Source organism: Capra hircus, chromosome 5 (genome assembly GCF_001704415.2).
Source record: "Capra hircus breed San Clemente chromosome 5, ASM170441v1, whole genome shotgun sequence".
Lineage (NCBI taxonomy): Eukaryota > Metazoa > Chordata > Mammalia > Artiodactyla > Bovidae > Capra > Capra hircus.
The window spans coordinates 57958529-57979611 of record NC_030812.1 but is presented as its reverse complement, the minus strand read 5'-3'; the positions used below and the strand labels follow the sequence as shown (position 1 = coordinate 57979611).

Sequence of the window (21083 nt, the reverse complement as noted above, 5' to 3'; positions counted from 1 at the left end):
AATATTGAGCTGAAACTACTCTGGTAGTTTTTCCTATTGTCAGCTGGCACAACACCCTCAGGTAGAGGATAAATCCTTCCCCTGGGCCTAAGGAATGTATACATCTATATATAAAACAAATTCTAAATATTTATTTATAGTGCTAATATACTAAGTAATCTATAAAATAATTGAAGTTATAGATTATACCTCTTTCTTTCATTTACCCCAGTGTACAGTCTGGCACCATAGGATACAGACAGAAAATCAAGGAAACAGAATGGAGAGCACAGAAATAAACCCACGTTTACATGGTCATTTAATTTACAAAAGAGGCAAGACTACAAAATGCGGAAAAGAGCCTCTGCAATGAATGGGTGTTGGGAAAACTGGATGGCCACATGAAAATCAGTCACACTGGACTACTTTACCACACTTTTTGCAAAAATAAAGTCAAAATGAACTGAGGACTTGAATGTAAGACCCCAAACCCTAAAACTAGTAGAAGAAAACTTGGGCAGTACAGTCTTTGACATAGATCTTAGGAATAATTTTTAGGATATATCTTCTCAGGCAAGGGCAACAAAACCAAAAATAAACAAATGGGACCACCTCAAACTAAAACATTTTGAACAGTGAAGGAAACTATCAAAAAAGAAGAAACTGCCTACTGAATGGAAAAAGCTGTTTGCAAACAATAGTCTCATAAAAGATTAGTATTCAAAAGTATACAAGACTCCTACATCTCAACATGAAAGGAAACAAACAATTAATAGTGGACATAGGACCTAAGTAGACATTTTCCAAGGAAGAAGGTCAATAGCACGTGAAAATGTGCTCTGTATCACTAATCATGAGGGAAATGCAAATCATAACCACAACTAGATATGATCTACACCTGTCAAGATCGTTAAGAAGATAACAAAAATAAGTGTTGGTGAGGATATGGAGAAAAGGGAATTCTTTGCACTGTTGCTGGGAATGTAAATTGGTGGAGCCACTATGGAAAACATTTTGAAGCTTCTTAAAAAGATTAAAAATAAACCTTGCATAGGATCCAGCAGTTTTACTTCTTATATTTTATCCCAAAGAAAACAAAACACTATTTTGAAAAGATACATGTACCCCTATTTTCATTGCAACATTACTCACGATAGTCAAAATATGGAAGCAACCCAAATTCCTATCAATAGATGAATAGATTAAAATATAAACACGATATTATTCATCCATATAAGAGAATGACTTCTTGCTATCTGGGATAACGTGAATGGACCTAGAGAGTGTTATATGTGAAATATATGTGACAGAGAAAAATAAGTAGCATATGATTTCAATTACATGTGACAAAAAAAAGAAAAACTACAAATGAACAAATATAACACAACAGAAATAAGTGTCATAGATAAAGAGGAAAAAGATGGAATGGGGTTAAGGGATGGTTGAAACAGGTGAAGGGGTACAACATTCCACTACACAATAAATGAGTCATGAAGATGAAATGTACATGGTTGGAATATAAGCAGTAATAATGTGTTATGTTTGTATGATGACCAAGGAGGTCAAAAGTACAAACTTCCAGTTATAAGTCTAAATAATTACTAACGGTGTAATGTATAGCATGTTGCGATATTTAGCACTGCTCTATATTTCATATTAATGTTATTTAGATAGTAAATCCCAAGAATTCTTATCATAAAGAAAAATAATTTTTTCTTCAATCTAGAATTGATATGAAACGATGGATTTTCATTAAACTTATTGTGGTAATCTTTTCATGTATATAAGTCAAATTGGACCATAAAGAAGGCTGAACACTGAAGAACTGATGCTTATGAACTGTGGTATTGGAGAAGACTCTTGAGAGTCCCTTAGGCTGCAGGGAGATCAAACCAGTTAATCCTAAAGGAAATCAGTCTTGAATATTCATTGGAAGGACTGATGAGCTGAAATATAAATACTTTGGCCACTTCATGTGAAGAATCAACTGATTAGAAAAGACCCTGATGCTGGGAAAGATTGAAGGTAGGAGGAGAAGGGGACAACAGAGGATGAGGTGGTTGGATGGCATCACCAACTCAATGGAAATGAGTTTGAGCAAACTCTGGATGTTGGTGAAGGACAGGGAAGCCTGGCATGCTGCAGTCCATGGGGTTGCAAAAAGTCAGACATGACTGAGTGACTGAACAACACCGCCACCACCTTAAATTCAAATAATGTTGTATATGTTAATTATATCTTCATCTAGTAGATGAAGAAAAAAACTAAAAACAACAAAATCTCAACAAACTGAATACAGAAAGGACATACCTCAAAAAAAAAAAAAAAAAGAATGTACCTCAACATAAAAAGGCCATTTATGACAATTACATAACATCGTACACAGTGAGGAGGTTTGAAAGCTTTTCCTTGAAGATTAGCAACAAGACAACGGTGTTCTTTTTCACCACTCCTATTCACCACAGTACTGGTAGTCCTGGCCAGAACAATCAAGAAAGAAAAAGAAATAAAAGGCATCAAAATCAAAGAAGAATTAAAAATGTTTCTGTTTGCAGATGATATGATATTATATATAGAAAACCCAAGAAAACTGTTGAGTTAATCAACAAATTCAGCAAAATTGCAGGATAAAAAATATACATACAAAAGTCAGTTGTGCTTGTATATGACAACAACATACTATCTGAAGAAGAGATAACATTTAAATTCCACTTATAATAACACAGAAACAATAAAATACTTAAGAATAAATTTAACCAAGAAGGTGAAAGATCTGTAGACCTAAAATAATATGACATTGTAAAAAAATTGAAGAAGCCACAAATACATGGAAAAGTATACTGTTCATGGATTATAAGAATTAATATTTAAGTGTCCATACTACCTGAAGCCATGTGTAGATTAAATAAAATCTCTATTAAGATTCTAATGGTATTTTTTTCAGAAATAGAATTCATATTGACATACAAAAGACCCTGAATATCCACAACAATCCTGAGAATAAACAAAGCTGGAGACATTACATTTCTGAATGTCAAGCTATTTTACAGAGCTATAGGAATCAAAGCAGTATGCTACAGGTATAAAAACATGCACATAAATTAATGTAATGGAACTGAGTGCTTCAAAATAAACCAGTGCCTCAGTGGTCAAATAATATTTTACAAGGAAGTCACGGATACTTAATGTGTAAAGATGTACCCTCAATAAATGTAATTATGAAAACTGAATATTTAAAAGAGTGAAAGTGGACCCATATCTTACAATACTCAACAAAAGTTAAGTCAAAATTGATTGAAAGCCTAAATGTAAGACCTAGAACTATGAAACCCTGAGACAACATAGGAGAAAGTTCCTTGACATTATTCTTGGCAATATTTTTTTGGATATGACACAAATAGCACAAGCAACAGAAGTTACTTTTTGGAAAATTAATTCAATCAATTAATATCTAACAAAGTTAACCAGGGAATACACAAACTACTAATATCAATAATGAAGTAAAAGGTATATTCATGATCCCATAGACATTAAAAGGAAATAAGGAAAAATTACAAATAATATTATGATCATAAATATGATAAAAGAAATGAACCTATTCTTGAAAGATACAAACTTAAGAAACTCACTGAGGAAGGCATGACTAGCCCAACATCTATTCAAGTGTGTGAAGGTGGTGTTAAAAATCTTCCCCAAATAAAAAAATTTACCACCTTTTTATTAGCATTATCCTTATCTGAAACCAGAAAAATAAATTGTAAGGAGAGGAAACTACAGCTCAATATCTGTCTTAAACATTGATGAAAGATTTCTTAACAAAATTTGATTACTAGTTAAAATACAGTAATATATATAATTATACTGTATTACATATAATACAGTAATATTTATCATATATATATAATATACAGTAATTTATATATATTCCTCCCTGTAGAGGAAATTACAGCTCTGTATCTGTGTTAAACTTTTATGAAAGAGTTCTTAACAAAATTTGATTAGTAGTCAAAATACACTCATATATATAACTACTAATTTGATTAGTAGTTAAAATACAGTAATGTATATACTGTAATATATATTATATATACAGTGATGTATATATTATATATAAATATATATATGGATAATCCAAACTTTTATATATATTAACATTTTATATATATAAAAATCATTTGGTTGCATTTCTTTTCTTGGCTTAAGATGAATAAAGATGAATTAAACAAAGGCCATTGTCTCCACATTACATAGCATTATAATGCAAAAAGATATATGTATGAGTAATTGCAATAGAGTAAGATAAGTGTGCAAAGTTTTAAGAGAGCAAAGAACAGAGGACACCTAATCCTGGCTTTGCAAACTGGGGAAGATTTCAAGGAATATATGACATTTAGATAAAACCTTAAAGAAAAATATGTGCATGTATGTGTGTATGTCTGTGTGTGTGAGAGAGAGAGAGAATGCCTAGCAATTATAAGAAACGATAAGCAATTTGATAAGGTCAGAGCAGAGGTCACACAGGCCCTTGGTTCCAGAAAGATGCCATGTACTTAAGCAATATTTCAAGAGTAACGGAAAGAGAAATAAGTGTCCAACAAAACTATCTGCATTAATGGGAATGCTCTGTAATCTGTGCTATTTAATATATTAGCCATTAGCCACATTTGGTTTGGAGCACTTGAAATGAAGTTAAAGTAACTGAGGATTTGAGTTTGTAGTTTTTTAAAAATATAAATTTATTTATTTTAATTGGAGGTTAATTACTTTACAATATTGTACTGGTTTTGCCATACATCAACATGAATCCGCCACAGGTATACACGTGTTCCCCATCTTGAACTCCCGTCCCTCCTCCCTCCCGGTACCATCCCTCTGGGTCGTCTCACTGCAACTAATTCATATTTTTATTTAAATAGCCAAACATGTGACTTATCACTTATACCATGAAACTTACAGTCTAGTGAGAATGAGACCATGTTAGCAATTAAAATATAATCACTACTGCGAAGATGAAGTGCAAGGCATAATGGAAACATGTAAGAGTTTGGGAAAATCAAAGATTCAGGGAATACTGCCATAAAGAATAAAGTAGATTTATCGGATGGCTAGAAGACAATTGAAGTTCCAAAGAAACCACTTCCAAGAGGCAGATCATCAGACTGTTGAAACAAATAAACAAAAAACACAAGTATGCTCCAATGAAAAAGTGAAGGTGGATATAAGGCAGTAGGTCTGAATGGAAGGAGGGGACCCAATCTTACAGGACTTTGACTCTGTTAAAATTAGACTCTTTATATTGAAGTCAAAGAAACCTCTTTTTTTGGAATATGAGAATTATGATTTCTCATAGGCAAGGCAATATTTCAGTTGAGTCAGTTATTTTCTCAGCTGAAAGATGACTTAAAAATCTTGTTAATGAGAACAATGAGCTAGACAGAATCTGTTAATGGGATAACAGGACATTGATGCTCTTAGCAACTCACTGTCCAAACTCTCATATTGTCTCTAGCTCATTAATGTCAGGACAATTAGTTATGCATTTAAAAGGCAAAAAAAAATTCATATCTGATATAATAATAAATTCTGGATGGACCAAAGACAAAAATGTAGAAAGCAAAGTCATAGAAGTGTTGAATGTAAGCAGATATTTATAGAATTTTGAAATACATGGAAGGATGTACTGAGAAAATAGGTCACCAAGAATTCATGACAGACTGTACAACTTTCATAGTTGAACCACTCCATTAAAAGTTAAAAAGGAAGGCTCGTCTCTGAAAACATCCTGCCACAGATATGACTGCAGGTTACTATTCATAACAGATATATCCTACTAATAAATAAAAAGACAACAAAGCCAAGGAAAAGTGAACACAGGTTAAAATAGACCATTAATGGATGGGAAATAGAAATAAAAATGTTCGATCTATTAATTGCAGAATGTGAAATTTAAAGTAAGATTGATGTTTATACACTACTAGAGCTTCCCTGGCAGCTCAGTTGGTAAAGAATCCGCCTGCAATGCAGAAGAACCCGGTTTGATTCTTGGGTCGGAAAGCTCTGCTGGATAATGGGTAGGCTACCCTATCTTATCCATTGAATACCACTGGAGGCTACCACTCCAGTATTCTTGGGCTTCCCTGATGGCTCAGCTGGTAAAGAATCTATCTCCCTGCAATGTGAGAGACCTGGGTTCGATCCCTGAGTTGGGACTATTCTGCTAATTTATACATTATCACTTTAATCTTTACAGTATACTATGAATGAGGACTGTTAGGATACTCATTTTATGGGTAGAGCAATCTCAGAAAGGTTAAATCAAGCTGGAAAGTTTACAAAGAGCTTGGCTCTCTTTAACCTCAAAACCTAGTCACCTAGGCACCATGATGTGATCTTTATGATATTTTTATTAAATTAATTGTGGCATCATTTTCATCCTTCTATAAAATTTGTGAATGAATCCAGTACTGATTAGGATGCACTGAAAGAGTTCATTCTGTCTGTAGGAGAGAAATTTTGAAGTATCTATCAAAATTTAGTATATATGTTACATCAATACTTCTATGTATGCAAAAAACAGACCACATTGCAACCAATGATGTGAAATTGGTAGCAGACTAATTCCCTAAATCTCAATCAACAATGAAATTACCAAATTATATACGTCTTCTCTGATATTCTACGCAATCATTATAATGAATTCCATCTAGATAATTTGATAACGAATAATATCCATTACATATGAGAGTGTGAATGTGGCTATGTTTAGAGATGAATATATAGAAAAATATGTAGCAGAACACAGTACAAGCTTTGAGGGCAAACAAAAATTCATTTGGAAACATAAGGGTCATCCCATAAGTCACAATGTGCTGATTTGATACTGGTTCTCTCATACTTGATTCTCATAACATTAAACTAAGTAACTATTAGAATGAAAAATACAAAAGTTTCAAGTACTCCTCGTATTTTTAAGGATATTAAAATGCTTTCTTTATTCATTTATTCTACTTTGTGCTGGTGGAGATGTGAAAATGAGTGAAACATAGGTACTACCCTTAGTGAAGGGTCCACTGTGGTGTAGCTCAGCCCTGTATTCGATCCAGCCCAAAGGAACTGAGGATAAATTACCTCCCAAGTGTGGACTGAGTGCCATGTGCTTATTAGAGAAATTTAAGTTGAACCAAAGGAAAACCAACTGGTTGGCACACTTTTCCTTTTATCCTGCTCTATTCATTAGCTTCTGGAAAAGTGTATGTCATGACATCACTACATCTCTTGAATTATCTCTTCTTACACCCTTTCTATCATCCCTCTGGTTTCGGAGATTTAAGCAGTGACCAAACAAGGTAAAATCGTTTACTCTTTGGGTAATAGTCAATCTTCATCTTATCTAGGGAGCTTGGATATGTTTTACCTTCCAGTCATTAAGCAGTGTTTCTTCAACTTTTCCTTCAAGAACTCTCAGGATTACAAGAGTAATTTCTTAATTCAGTCAGGACAATGTTTATTTACCTTTATATGGCAAGACGAAAGAAATGAAAAATAAATTTTTGTAGCAGAGTTTGTAGAAAATATCCATGAAATCAAGCCTGTGTTTTCTCTATGTAAGATACTTTTACATAATGGAGACAAGGATGAGATAATGACCAAAAAATCTCCTAAAGTATAATACAAATGCATTACATCTCATATTTTAAGTAAAGAAAATCTGGGATTATATTTCTGACTGGAATCATTAGATGTATCAGAAAGTATGAATGTTCCCAGTTTTTAAATGTGTATTTCACCTTTTTTCCATCCAAAAGTTTATTTTGTCAGAATAAATTGCTTTAACATATTTACTATTACTTGTTTTGCATTTTAATATTTCAACCATTGTTCAAAACACAGCAATAGTTTCTGCCTTTTGATCTGCCAATTTTGCTAATATGTATAACAAAATATGTTTATTCTTAAAGGAAGAAAATGCTGATTGTTAGGAAGGACTTAAAGAGCAAATGAAGGCACTATACGAGCTTTGATACTTACCACCTGTTGACTGTTCTAGTTCATGCTATATAAAGAAAATAAATATTCATAAGAGCTTACACAGAGACACAATTCTGGTTGCTAAGAATGAAGAGTGATCAAGACGAATAAAGATTTTATAGATTACTTTTGAACAATTTTGGTTACTAAACAGTAAATCTTAAACAGAATTTTATTTATTCTAATGACTTAGCCTCCTAGAAAGAAGTTAATGGGATATTTTGGCATCAGAAGTCTCCCTCTTGTGTTCCATCCTGTTCTCAGACACATAAGGGTAAAAAGACAGAGTAAATACAGCAAAATTTAAAAAATGAGATGACTGTAAATTTATTTTTATTTATTTTTTAATATAAATTTATTCAATTGGAGGTTAATTACTTTACAATATTGTATTGGTTTTGTCATACAAGGATCAGTATGTCATCGAAATGCAATATTCATATAGCTCTATGTGGTATTAGTCAATATCTCTAAATTCTTATTTCTTTCTTTGCATTTAGAACTTTGTTCTTATTTATAAGCAAGGCAATTCTAGTTCCATGTATATGTGATTGTAAACACATTTACTTATTTTGGGCATATTGAAGAAATATATACTAAGAAAGAAAAAATCATAGCTATTATTAAGCTCAGGAATTGTCACTGGGTCATCAGTTGCCACTGAAACCTCCTAAGACAATACAGTTTTTATATGGTATCAGAACCATAACTCAAAATCAGATATTCCAGTCCTGTAAGCACAGCATCCTGGAAACTAGAAACTAATGTCTTAATATCTAAACTACAGATTTGGCTAGTAAATATGGCTGTAGAAAATGTAATTTAAAGATATTTGCTCACATAGAAAATATAGTCTTATGTAGAGGTTTTATGTCAAATCTCTAATGAGGGGACTTTTAACATAGACCTGTAGATACATTTTTTCTCTTTAATAGACAATATGTATTTTGCTTTAGTAGAAGTGAGTGGATATTGCAAAAATTCTTACAGGAAAAAAGGTCCAGTGCTTCCTTTAATGAAAACTAATAATTCCAATATCTAAATCTTCAATTCCTTTACTATTCACTTATTCTTCGTTTTGTTTTATACCAACAGATTTGGCTTAAAGACAATAAAATCAGTATGAGAAACCACACAATGCTCACAGAATTCGTCCTCTTGGGCATATCAGACAACCCAGAGCTTCAGGTTGTCATTTTTATCTTTTTATTTCTGGCTTATGTATTGAGTGTTGCTGGAAACCTAACCATCATCATCCTCACTTTAACAGACTGTCATCTAAAGACTCCGATGTATTATTTCCTCCGGAATTTCTCCTTCTTAGAGATTACATTCACCAGTGTCTCTATCCCCAGGTTTTTGGGGGCAATCATTACTAAAGTCAAGACTATTTCCTATAACAGTTGCTTGGCTCAGTTATTTTTCTTCATCTTCATGGGTGTGTCTGAGTTTTTCCTTCTCACTGCCATGTCTTATGATCGGTATGTTGCCATCTGCAAGCCTCTCCACTACACCACCATCATGAACAAGAAAATCTGCACTTTGCTGGTCTTTAGTTCATGGCTAGGAGGGTTTCTTACCATTTTCCCACCACTCATGCTTATCCTTCAGCTGGATTTCTGTGCTTCCAACATAATTGATCACTTCTCCTGTGATTACTTCCCCATTTTGCAACTCTCATGCTCAGATACGTGGCTTTTAGAGATGATTGGCTTTTACTTTGCTTTTGTGACTCTGCTCTTCACATTGGCATTAGTGATTCTCTCCTACATGTGCATTATTAGCACCATTTTGCGAATACCATCAGCTACTCAGAGGAAAAAGGCTTTCTCCACATGTTCCTCTCACATGATTGTCATTTCCATTTCTTACGGAAGCTGTATATTCATGTATGTCAAGCCTTCAGCAAAAGAAAGAGCTTCATTGACCAAAGGAGTAGCTATTCTCAACACTTCAATTGCCCCCATGTTAAATCCTTTTATTTATACCTTGAGGAACAACCAAGTAAAACAAGCTTTGAAAAACTTGGTTCATAAAGTGATATTTTCTAGAAATGAATGAAAGTGTGTATTAACATGAATGAATGCAATTTAACTTCTACAGTGTCCACCTAGCTCCATCTCACAGGTATCATCTGCACTGCTGAGCTCATTAGCTCAAACTTCCTTTTTAATGAAATTGACTATGCTTTGTCTTCCTTTCAAACTATCTATAGCTTTCATATAATCACTGACTTACAATTCCAAATAGAAAACCAGTAATTTAGAACATTAATTATTTTATCCATTATTCTGAATAATAAATAATCTCATATTGAATAAAATATTTAATATGGTAATTTCTAAAGGAGTAAACATTTTAATGTTTTAATAAGCTTACTCTTAAATATTATCTTTTGGTACTAATATAGCAATTTCTTAAAGTGGTGGAATATGAAATAAATAATTGACAACTATATTTTTTGCACACTATCTGCAGTATCTGTCCAGTTCTTTCCACTCATCTGATGGACTTGGATATTTATTTTTCCTACTTTCAGATAACTAGAAGTTCATAATATCTCATAATTCTTAGTTATGCTGAAGGCATGTGTTATGTTTATTTCATATACTCTCCTTATGTATCTACATTATTTTTATAAATACTTAAAAAGGAAGAGTTAGCTACCATGACTCTAATGCCACCTGAAAATTTAACAGGAATTTCTTGAATAATATTTCTTCTACAGAGAGCGTTTATTGGTTTATATATGCTGAATTAAGTATGTTCTGTTTCATATCTTATGTAATCTTACAGATATATGACAAATTGCACGTGTTCTCAGTGTCCAACTTTTTTCAACCCATGGGCTGTAGCCCACCAGGCTCCTCTGTCCCTGAAATTTCCCAGGCAAGAATACAGGAGTAGGTTGCCATTTCCTCCTCCAGGGGACCTTCCTGACCCAGGGATCGAGCTCGAGTCTCCTGCATCTCCTCACTGGCAGGCAGATTCTTTACCACTGAACCATCTGACAGGCTGTATGACAAATTAGGCATCATTATCTCATATACAAATGTGTAAATAGATGCTCAGAAAATTTGAGGGATTTGTCTGAGTAATTTGCCTAATTAGTCATTGCTGATGCAGCTCTTTAGTCATGTCTGACTCTTTGTGACCCCATAGACTATTAGCCCCCTAGGCTCTTCTATTGATGAGGTTTCCCAGGCAAGAATACTGGAGTAAGTTGCCCTTGCCTTCTCCAATATAACCAATATGAGAGTTTAATTTGAAAAAGCAAACAAAAAGTGTTTATATGTTTGACTGTATGCTTATTTGAAACTCTATAAGGACCTGCAAATTTCACACAGTGTTTACTAAAGACCTGAATGATTCTATTGCCTTTCACCCCCATCATTTCACTTGTGTGTGTTTATATTAATATAATTATATTCTATTTACCAAGGTACTAACTCCTAAAGTTATGCTTGGAATACAGATTTACGCATTAATCAAAACAAGATACCTCTTCAATTTCTGTTGTGCTGAGCAACAGAAGGAATAGGAAAAAAGTATAAACTATTATACTTTTAATGTATAGCAGTATAATGGTAACAAAATTTTTTACTGGAAGACAGATTAAAAATAATGCAGTTAATGAATGTAGTTAGTTAAATGTGGTAGATTACCAGTTTAAAAAAATGACATGGAATATTGGGTAGAAATCTGTACTAGGAATTAAGATAATTGGTTGCTAATATCTGTCTAAAAATGATGTCAAGGGAAAAGGCTTCACACTTAGTGTTGGGTTTTTGTTTGTTTGTTTTGGTCTCTTTGGATACTGTTCTCAAGCTTTGTTTTCTAATTCCAATACATGTGTTTTATGTTTTATATTCCTTCGTGTTTTGTGTACATTTCTGTTCTGGCAATTTTAATTCGCTGAATTAGTTCCCTTGAGCCTGTATGAGAGAGAATAGATAAAACATTAAGTACTTAAAATCTATGTAGAAACGATTCCAGAGGGTTTTTAAACACCTGATATTTTTTATCTTGCATGTATTTACTTTTTCGCATTCTCTATTGTCGAATAAACATATCCTTTCTGACTAAAAGAGAAATTTAACACAAAAACATTGACAATAGGAAGCAAATTTGTGCAATGAGAAGAAATGTTTTTTGCAGAAATAGATTACAACCATGGTAGTTGCTAATACGTTTATATTGCAGCCACTCGAATGTTAGCGAACTTGTACAAAAATCAGAGGTAAGTTTGGCAAATAGATAGCAGTGGAAGTCTCTCAGATTTTATCAGTCATTTATTACCTATCGACTCAACAAATTAAATAGGATAAGAGCTTGCTATACAGCGCAGGCAACTGTACTCAATCCTCTGTAATACCTGTATGGAAAAAGAATCTAAAAAAGGGTGGATGTATGCATATGTATAACTGATTCACTGTGCTGTGGAAGTGGTAGTGTTAGTCACTCAGTTATGTCCAACTCTTTGTGACCCTAAGGACTATATAGCCCACTCTGTCCATAGAATTCCCAAGCAAGAATACTGGGGTAGGTTTCCATTTCCTTCTCCAGGGATTCTTCCCAACCCAGGGATCGAACCAGTGTCTCCTGAATTGGCAGGAAGATACTTTACCACTTAGCCACCAGAAAAGCCCTCGCTATTAAATAAAGGCAGGTAATTATTATTTCCGTTGTTTGTTTCTAACTGAATATAGGCTTTGAAGTAATTTGTTTAAGAGAATGGACTTTAATTTTTGGTATATTCTTTGCTAGCTATATAAAACATCTAAGGTACAGAACCTAACTTAGCTTAGTTATTTATTTGGGAATAAAGATGAAAAGTTCATAGCTATGTTATAAGAGTTAAATGAAATAAAAATACAAAAGTTATTATTTCATTGAAATAAGTACACAATTGCTATGATTAACCTTCACAGAGTTGAGAATTAATTACAATCAAAAGAAAATTAAAGTAAGTAAAAATAAAGAAAATTAGTCTTCTTAACATATGTTAAGTGCCACATAATTTTAGAATAATTTCTTTTATGTTATTGCAATTATTTCTAAGAAATACTTTTGAAATTTCAACTCCATTTTAAATACAGAAAACTGAAGCTTAAAACATTAAATAGCACATCCAGAGTCACACATCCATAAATGGTCCATTTGTATTTTTATTTATCTATTTTAAAATATAAATTTATTTATTTTATTTTATTTTTTTACCAATTATTTTATTTTATTTTATTTTCTCTTTTTTTTAAATTTTATTTATTCTTTTATTTTTTAAATTTTAAAACCTTTAATTCTTACATGCGTTCCAAAACATGAGCCCCCCTCCCACCTCCCTCCCCATAACATCTCTCTGGGTCATCCCCATGCACCAGCTCCAAGCATGCTGTATCCTGCATCAGACATAGACTGGCGATTCAATTCTTACATGAGAGTATACATGTTAGAATGCCATTCTCCCAAATCATCCCACCCTCTCCCTCCCTCTGAGTCCAAAAGTCCATTATACACATCTGTGTCTCTTTCCCTGTCTTGCATACAGGGTCGTCTTTGCCATCTTCCTAAATTCCATATATATGTGTTAGTATACTGTATTGGTGTTTTTCTTTCCGGCTTACTTCACTCTGTATAATCGGCTCCAGTTTCATCCATCTCATCAGAACTGATTCAAATGAATTCTTTTTAACGGCTGAGTAATACTCCATTGTGTATATGTACCACTGCTTTCTTATCCATTCATCTGCTGATGGACATCTAGGTTGTTTCCATGTCCTGGCTATTATAAACAGTGCTGCGATGAACATTGGGGTACATGTGTCTCTTTCAATTCTGGTTTCCTCGGTGTGTATGCCCAGCGGTGGGATTGCTGGGTCATAAGGTAGTTCTATTTGCAATTTTTTAAGGAATCTCCACACTGTTCTCCATAGTGGCTGTACTAGTTTGCATTCCCACCAACAGTGTAGGAGGGTTCCCTTTTCTCCACACCCTCTCCAGCATTTATTGCTTGCAGATTTTTGGATCGCAGCCATTCTGACTGGTGTGAAGTGGTACCTCATTGTGGTTTTGATTTGCATTTCTCTAATAATGAGTGATGTTGAGCATCTTCTCATGTGTTTGTTAGCCATCCGTATGTCTTCTTTGGAGAAATGTCTATTTAGTTCTTTGGCCCATTTTTTGATTGGGTCGTTTATTTTTCTGGAATTGAGCTGCAGAAGTTGTTTGTATATTTTTTTGATTAGTTGTTTGTCAGTTGTTTCATTTGCTATTATTTTCTCCCATTCAGAAGGCTGTCTTTTCACCTTGCTTATATTTTCCTTTGTTGTGCAGAAGCTTTTAATTTTAATTAGATCCCATTTGTTTATTTTTGCTTTTCTTTCCAGAATTCTGGGAGGTGGATCATAGAGGATCCTGCTGTGATTTATGTCTGAGAGTGTTTTGCCTATGTTCTCCTCTAGGAGTTTTTCAGTTTCTGGTCTTACATTTAGATCTTTAATCCATTTTGAGTTTATTTTTGTGTGGGGTGTTAGAAAGTGATCTAGTTTCATTCTTTTACAAGTGGTTGACCAGTTTTCCCAGCACCACTTGTTAAAGAGCTTGTCTTTACTCCATTGTATATTCTTGCCTCCTTTGTCAAAGATAAGGTGTCCATATGTGTGTGGATTTATCTCTGGGCTTTCTATTTTGTTCCATTGATCTATATGTCTGTCTTTGTGCCAGTACTATACTGTCTTGATGACTGTGGCTTTGTAGTAGAGCCTAAAGTCAGGCAAGTTGATTCCTCCAGTTCCATTCTTCTTTCTCAAGATTGCTTTGGCTATTCGAGGTATTTTGTATTTCCATACAAATCTTGAAATTATTTGTTCTAGTTCTGTGAAAAATGTTGCTGGTAGCTTGATAGGGATTGCATTGAATTTGTAAATTGCTTTGGGTAAATTTATTTATTTTAATTGGAGGTTAATTACTTTGCAATATTTTAAATTCATGTTTTTCTTACCTCAATGCCCATATATTTTGTGTGATAATAATTTACCCTAGAATGCTGTAACGATGGAATTAATAGCATGTTAACAATTTTAACATAATAATAATAATAATTTTTGTTGATTTAGTTTCCCTTCATTGTTTAAATTATAGATCACTAACAAATGAACTGAAAGTGTGAGGTTATGAATTGATATTCACCACAAACCTCCAAAGATATAAATGTTACAATTTCTGGGCTTCTTATTAAATGTGAATTATTATCTCTTTTTCTCTTTGTGTTGTCTCTGTGAACACTGGTATGTATGCTGAGAACTGAACCTGCCTATCCCTATTGAAATAAAGAAATATAAATTAATCAGATTTCTTCAAGGAAATAGTCCTCTATAATAATTGTGTAAAAAGAAAGTATCTAATGAAACAATCCTTCCAACCACTTGACTGGTTCTCCTGAGGAGTCTTTGCTTCATTCAAGATGAGACAAATTCTTAAAGGATCCCAGTGTCATGGCCCAAAGTCAGAATGATTGAGCAGTGTCCAAGATAATATGAAGCCAAACTAAATGTTACACACGACAGGTAATTAGACAACTTCCCTTTTCTTACTGCATTAACCTAAACCCTAAAACACCCTTTAAACCCACAAAGTACAAAGAAATAATGATGCAACGAATGAAGCACATCGCCTTCTGGTATGATTTGTCAAAGTTTTCTAAAGACCTGTAATGAAGCTTAACTGAAGAAGAGAGAAGTAGTAGATACAGTAAAAGTTGTACCAACTATACCTTCAAAGTCATTGCTTTATTAAGATATTTTTACCCCCAGTGTACAAAAACAATTTTAAAGACAACTACAGCAAAACACACCAGAAATAAAATGGAATCAATCAAAGACGCCTATCTCAGTCTCTCAAAGGAATATATTTTATTCCTTTAAAAAGAATGTATTCATTAATATGAAGTCTCTTTTTCAACTTGGGTATCAAAGAAAGCATAAATTTATCTACAGTTTCATTGTCAATGTTAACATGATAATAGGGGTTTAGGAAGGGCAGGATATAGGAATATTTTCAGAATGACATATTGAAGATGATTTGCAGTCATCTTATTAACAAATTAGAAATAATATTGCTAATTTTAATTTTGAATAGCTTAAAGAATCTCTATCAAGGATTTTCAGAAAACAAGTAAGAATTGATTTTTATGAAATGAGTGGAAGGAAATACAAGCTTAGTAACCTAAACCACATTCTTCCAGGGGGAAATACGGACTTGCGTTCAGAAATAAAAGTTGAAAACATGAGTTAAATGCTTGGAGATATTCTTCATATTCTGTGAGAATACATCCTTGGGGTGGTTTAAATCTCTTGGAATCTTATATACCCTGTTAAACACTGAAATGTGTTTCTTTCAAAGGGCTGATGAATGAAGGAATGAATGCTGATGATTTTTTATCATGCTTACTTGATGTTAGGTGAATAAAATCCATTGCATTTTCATATTTTTTTACATACAAAGTCTCATATACCACTCCCAATTTCATGATACTAAATCGTCTCTTGCTAGAGTTTGCTTCAGCCTGTTTTCTCTGGCCCTAGAAGCCTGGCTATGTTAGTGTCCATCACCAGTAATGTTCATATGAATTCTTCTAGTGTCTGTTAATATCTTTCTTCACAGCTCTTCATACATTCTGTGACAAGTTTAGTCAGCAGCAAAAAGTGTAAATCCTGATATTATAATTCATCAAATAATTAAAATTATGAGGAAACAGAAGAGGAAATGAATATGTAATGAGGTTGAAATAGGCTTAAAAATACAGTGTAATGACACATAGTTCATCATATAATAATAACATAATTAAAAAGAAACCTGACTCTCCAATGCCTGTAGGTTATTGCAGAAATTTCAATCTTGAGATTAAAACCAAAGTTTGTCAGTTTATGAGAATGTATTTTGTGAGTGAAAAGTGTTATGAAAAACTAGTGCTTTCAATGAAAGGCAAATCCTGATGAAGGAAGAGTGATGTTACTGAGCAGGAGTAGAGTTCATTAAAAGAATGAATTGGCTATTCATTCGATGCATGATACTGGATGCTTGGGGCTGGTGCACTGAGATGACCCAGAGGGATGCTATGGGGAAGGAGGAGGGAGTGGGGTTCAGGATGGGGAACACGTGTATACCTGTGGTGGATTCATGTTGATGTATGGTGAAACCAATACAACATTGTTAAGTAATTAATATCCAATTAAAATAAATAAATTTATATTTTAAGAAAGAATGAATTGTAAAGAAATTAAGGACATTAATTTTGAAATAATATTTTATAATTTTTTAAATTGTATATCAAAAATTTAGCTTTCTTTACATGTTCTTTGTTATAAATATACTCAATGCAGGGTATTTAACTTAAGCAGATAATGCATCCTGAAAAGTAGGTAAAGTAGGAAAATACATCTTATAAATCAAGATAGAACTGACATGAAATACAGTATAAAATTTGGCTTAAAATGAAGAGTTGCACTTAGTGGCAGTATGAAATTCAACAACAAACTCAGAATTAATTACTTACATAGATAAGTGTTTATCTTAAATCTACTCTTACTGTACTAGGCACTGGATCATGTTGCCATAGCTTTGAAGGTAAAACTTTGTGCTACACTGACTAGAGAGGAGTTCACAGGAGATTCTGTAGTATGTGAGGTGGGTTTGAAAGGAGGAATATAAATTCCTACAGAACTTGTACCATGAGTAATACATCTGTTCGGGAATAAGGAAGAAGGTGATTTGAAAATCATTCAAATATTCTACCCCTATGCTAGTTACATACATATATTTTGTTAATACAAGCTTCACAGTCTTTCTCAGGAAGGTTACTAATGTTAATGAGGAGCAGAGAAATGAAGCGGCCATTGGTAGCAATGTTGAAGTCCTGGCAAATATCTAACATACCTCAAATGTGGTGGTCAAATGCTAGCTGAAGATGAGAGAAGTGGATTGTTTGTGGAAAGTAGGGGAGCAATGATGGGTAGACAAGGCAGATACACTGTGTTGGGAGAAGTGATCATGTACCCAAAGTGGAAGAGTGAGGATAAGATTCACTTTCCCAGAATGCCTGTTGGGTACTCTAGAGTCACGTGGTTCTACTCTATTTTCATTGCTTGTTATTGTTCTTATGTGACTCTCTTGGTGCTAAATTTATGCACTACCACTTATCTTAGATGTAAGTTTTTACATAGCACAACATCTCAATCCCAAATGTTTTCAGCTCAGTGGTTAGGGAATGTTTTCTCCATTGAACAAAGCCTTTTAGGGGTTTTATTAAATGATAAGCATTTTTCAAAATGCTTCACATGTATTTGCTCATTTAATGGTCAAAATAATTTTATGAGATAGACTTGTGTTAGTGTGTATTTATAGATGGGGCATGAAGGGACTGAGTGACGTTCAGACCTAGTAAGTGAATTGAATTAAAACCTATGTATCATCGGTCTTCTGTAATATCATTTAAATTTTACTCCCCAATAAAGCAAAATTAAAACTCATTATTTCCAAAACATATACACATAAACATATTAACATTTGCTTTCTTGAAGGACAATTATCTTGCTTATTAACCATCATCATAATCATAATATATAAGTAATATTTCAAATATAAAGGGAAATAGGTCATATGAGAATAAAGTCCATAATGGTAACACATAGTTATGCTGTAGTATTATAAATTGTCTCCAGGGATTAAGATGATATTGACCTTAAGCTTACATGATTGTCTATCTCATTTTCCCCTGTGTCTCTTAAAACCTGCTTGTGCCAGTGGCAGTGGCTTTAGCATTTCTGGCTTCCAGTGAGGTAGGAAGAGCTGAAAAACCTGAGAGACTTGGTCCAGTGGTTAAGACTTTGCCTTCCAATGAAGGGGGTGCTGGTTGGATTCCTGATGGGGAAATTAGGATCCCACATGCATCATGGCCAAAAAAAGCAACAGAAAAAAAATATTCTAACAAATTCAAAAAAGGTTTTAAAAATGGTTCACATATAAAAATCTTTAGAAAAGGAAAAAACAGGATGTTAACAAAACTTGATTTGCTGTTTTGTTGTTGTTTAGTCACTAAGTTGTGTTCAACTCTTTTGCAACCCTGTGGACGGAGCATTCCAGCCTCCCCTGTTCATTCCCAGACAAGAATCCTGGAGTGGGTTGCCATTTCCTTCTGCAGGGATCTTTCCAACCCAGGGATCAAATCTGCTTCTCCTGCATCTCAGGCAGATACTTTACCTCTGAGTCACCACAGAAGTCAAGGACAAAATAGTCATTTCTTTTTTAATTTAAAAATTGCAATATCTTTTCCGTTTTAAAGATTCTCAATATAATTAAGGTTTTAAGCTACACAGGAGGAAAACTGTGTAGGCGCTGGAATATTAGCACAAAGATAATTCTCATGAAACCTGATGGGTATGTTTCTGAAAGGTAGTATTTGCTGTCAGAAAAAGTGTAGGAACATATTCTTGCCCTACAAGATTTGTGATATTTACAGTTTAAACTTCCCTTAATCAAAGAGTGTTGTACTTATTAAACAGAAGAAACTTAAGGATCAATGTCATGATCAATTTGCTTTAAATTTCCCCTGAATGTGAAATGACATACTAATTTCATCAAATTCTAGGTCTACACTAGGATATTTGGTAATCCTCTCTTCTAGTGTATCCCTTGTGCTTTCTGTTGTAGGTCTCCTGGAAGGAGAAAAACAAACAAGCAACTGAAGAATGAGAAACCATACAGAAACAATAGAGTTTATCCTCCTGGGACTGTCAAATGACCCACAACTTCAGGTTGTCACCTTTGTCTTTCTGCTCATCACCTACATGCTCAGCATCACTGGGAACCTGACCATTATCACCCTGACCCTGCTGGATCCCCACCTCCAAACCCCCATGTATTTCTTCCTCAGAAATTTCTCCATCTTAGAAGTATCATTCACAACTGTCAGTATACCCAAGTTCCTGGCCACCATTATTACAGGAGATAAAATCATTTCTTTTAATGATTGCATTACTCAGTTAATTTTTTACTTTCTCTTGGGAGTCACGGAGTTTTACCTTCTGGCTGCCATGTCCTATGACCATTACATTGCCATCTGCAAACCCCTGCATTACATGACCATCATGAATCACAGAGTCTGCACGCTGCTTGTCTTCTCTTCCTGGCTAGTTTCATTCTTAATCATATTCCCTGCACTCATGTTGCTCTTAAACCTTGATTACTGTAGGTCTAATATTATTGACCATTTTACCTGTGATTATTTTCCTTTGCTTCAACTGTCTTGTTCAGACACAAACTTTCTTGAAATGATGGGGTTTTCCTGTGCTGTGTTTACTCTAATGTTCACTTTGGCATTAATAATTCTGTCCTATACACACATCATCAGAACAGTTTTAAGAATTCCTTCTACTAGTCAGAGGACAAAGGCCTTTTCCATATGTTCTTCCCACATGATTGTCCTCTCCATCTCTTATGGCAGCTGCATTTTTATGTACATTAAACCCTCAGCACAGGAGAGGGTGTCTTTGAGCAAGGGGGTGGCTGTGCTAAACACCTCAGTAGCCCCTATGCTGAACCCCTTCATTTACAGCCTACGGAATGAGCAAGTCAAACAAGCCTTCATGGACATGGCAAGAAAGACTATTTTCCAGAAGCAAATGAAATGATGTGCTATAATAAACTAGAAACTTTTTGCAGGGCAACTTTAAAAAATATATAATCAAGAATTTTAATAACATTCAAATCACAATGGCTTCCTTGTCAACCTTGTTTATTCTTTTTATTCCTAGGAGTTGAAAATCATATTTGTTTATACATTTCTCATTCAATTTGAACAACTTTTTTTATGTCTTTCTGACTCCCATTCTTCTGAACATTTTGTTAGTTGCAACTTCTTAAATTAAAAATTATTTGATATAAATTCCTGTTTTGAGTTTGGATGTGATATTTAGTTAACTCAGGAAATATAATCTTATGAATTTCATTTACAGTATATTTGACAGAAACTCCTTTTTACCATTTTATAGTTTTTTAAAATTTTATCTGTTATTTATTTT

The 21083-nt window shown here is 33.7% G+C and overlaps 2 protein-coding genes across 2 annotated transcripts; both read left to right on the top strand.

Annotated features, from left to right (window-relative positions):
• Positions 9130-10068, top strand: LOC102178334 (olfactory receptor 6C3-like). Its single transcript, XM_018049098.1, has one exon. It carries the CDS (start codon positions 9130-9132, stop codon positions 10066-10068), a length of 939 nt encoding a protein of 312 aa, XP_017904587.1.
• On the top strand, positions 19752-20693 carry LOC102178046 (olfactory receptor 6C1-like). Its single transcript, XM_018049040.1, has one exon. It carries the CDS (start codon positions 19752-19754, stop codon positions 20691-20693), a length of 942 nt encoding a protein of 313 aa, XP_017904529.1.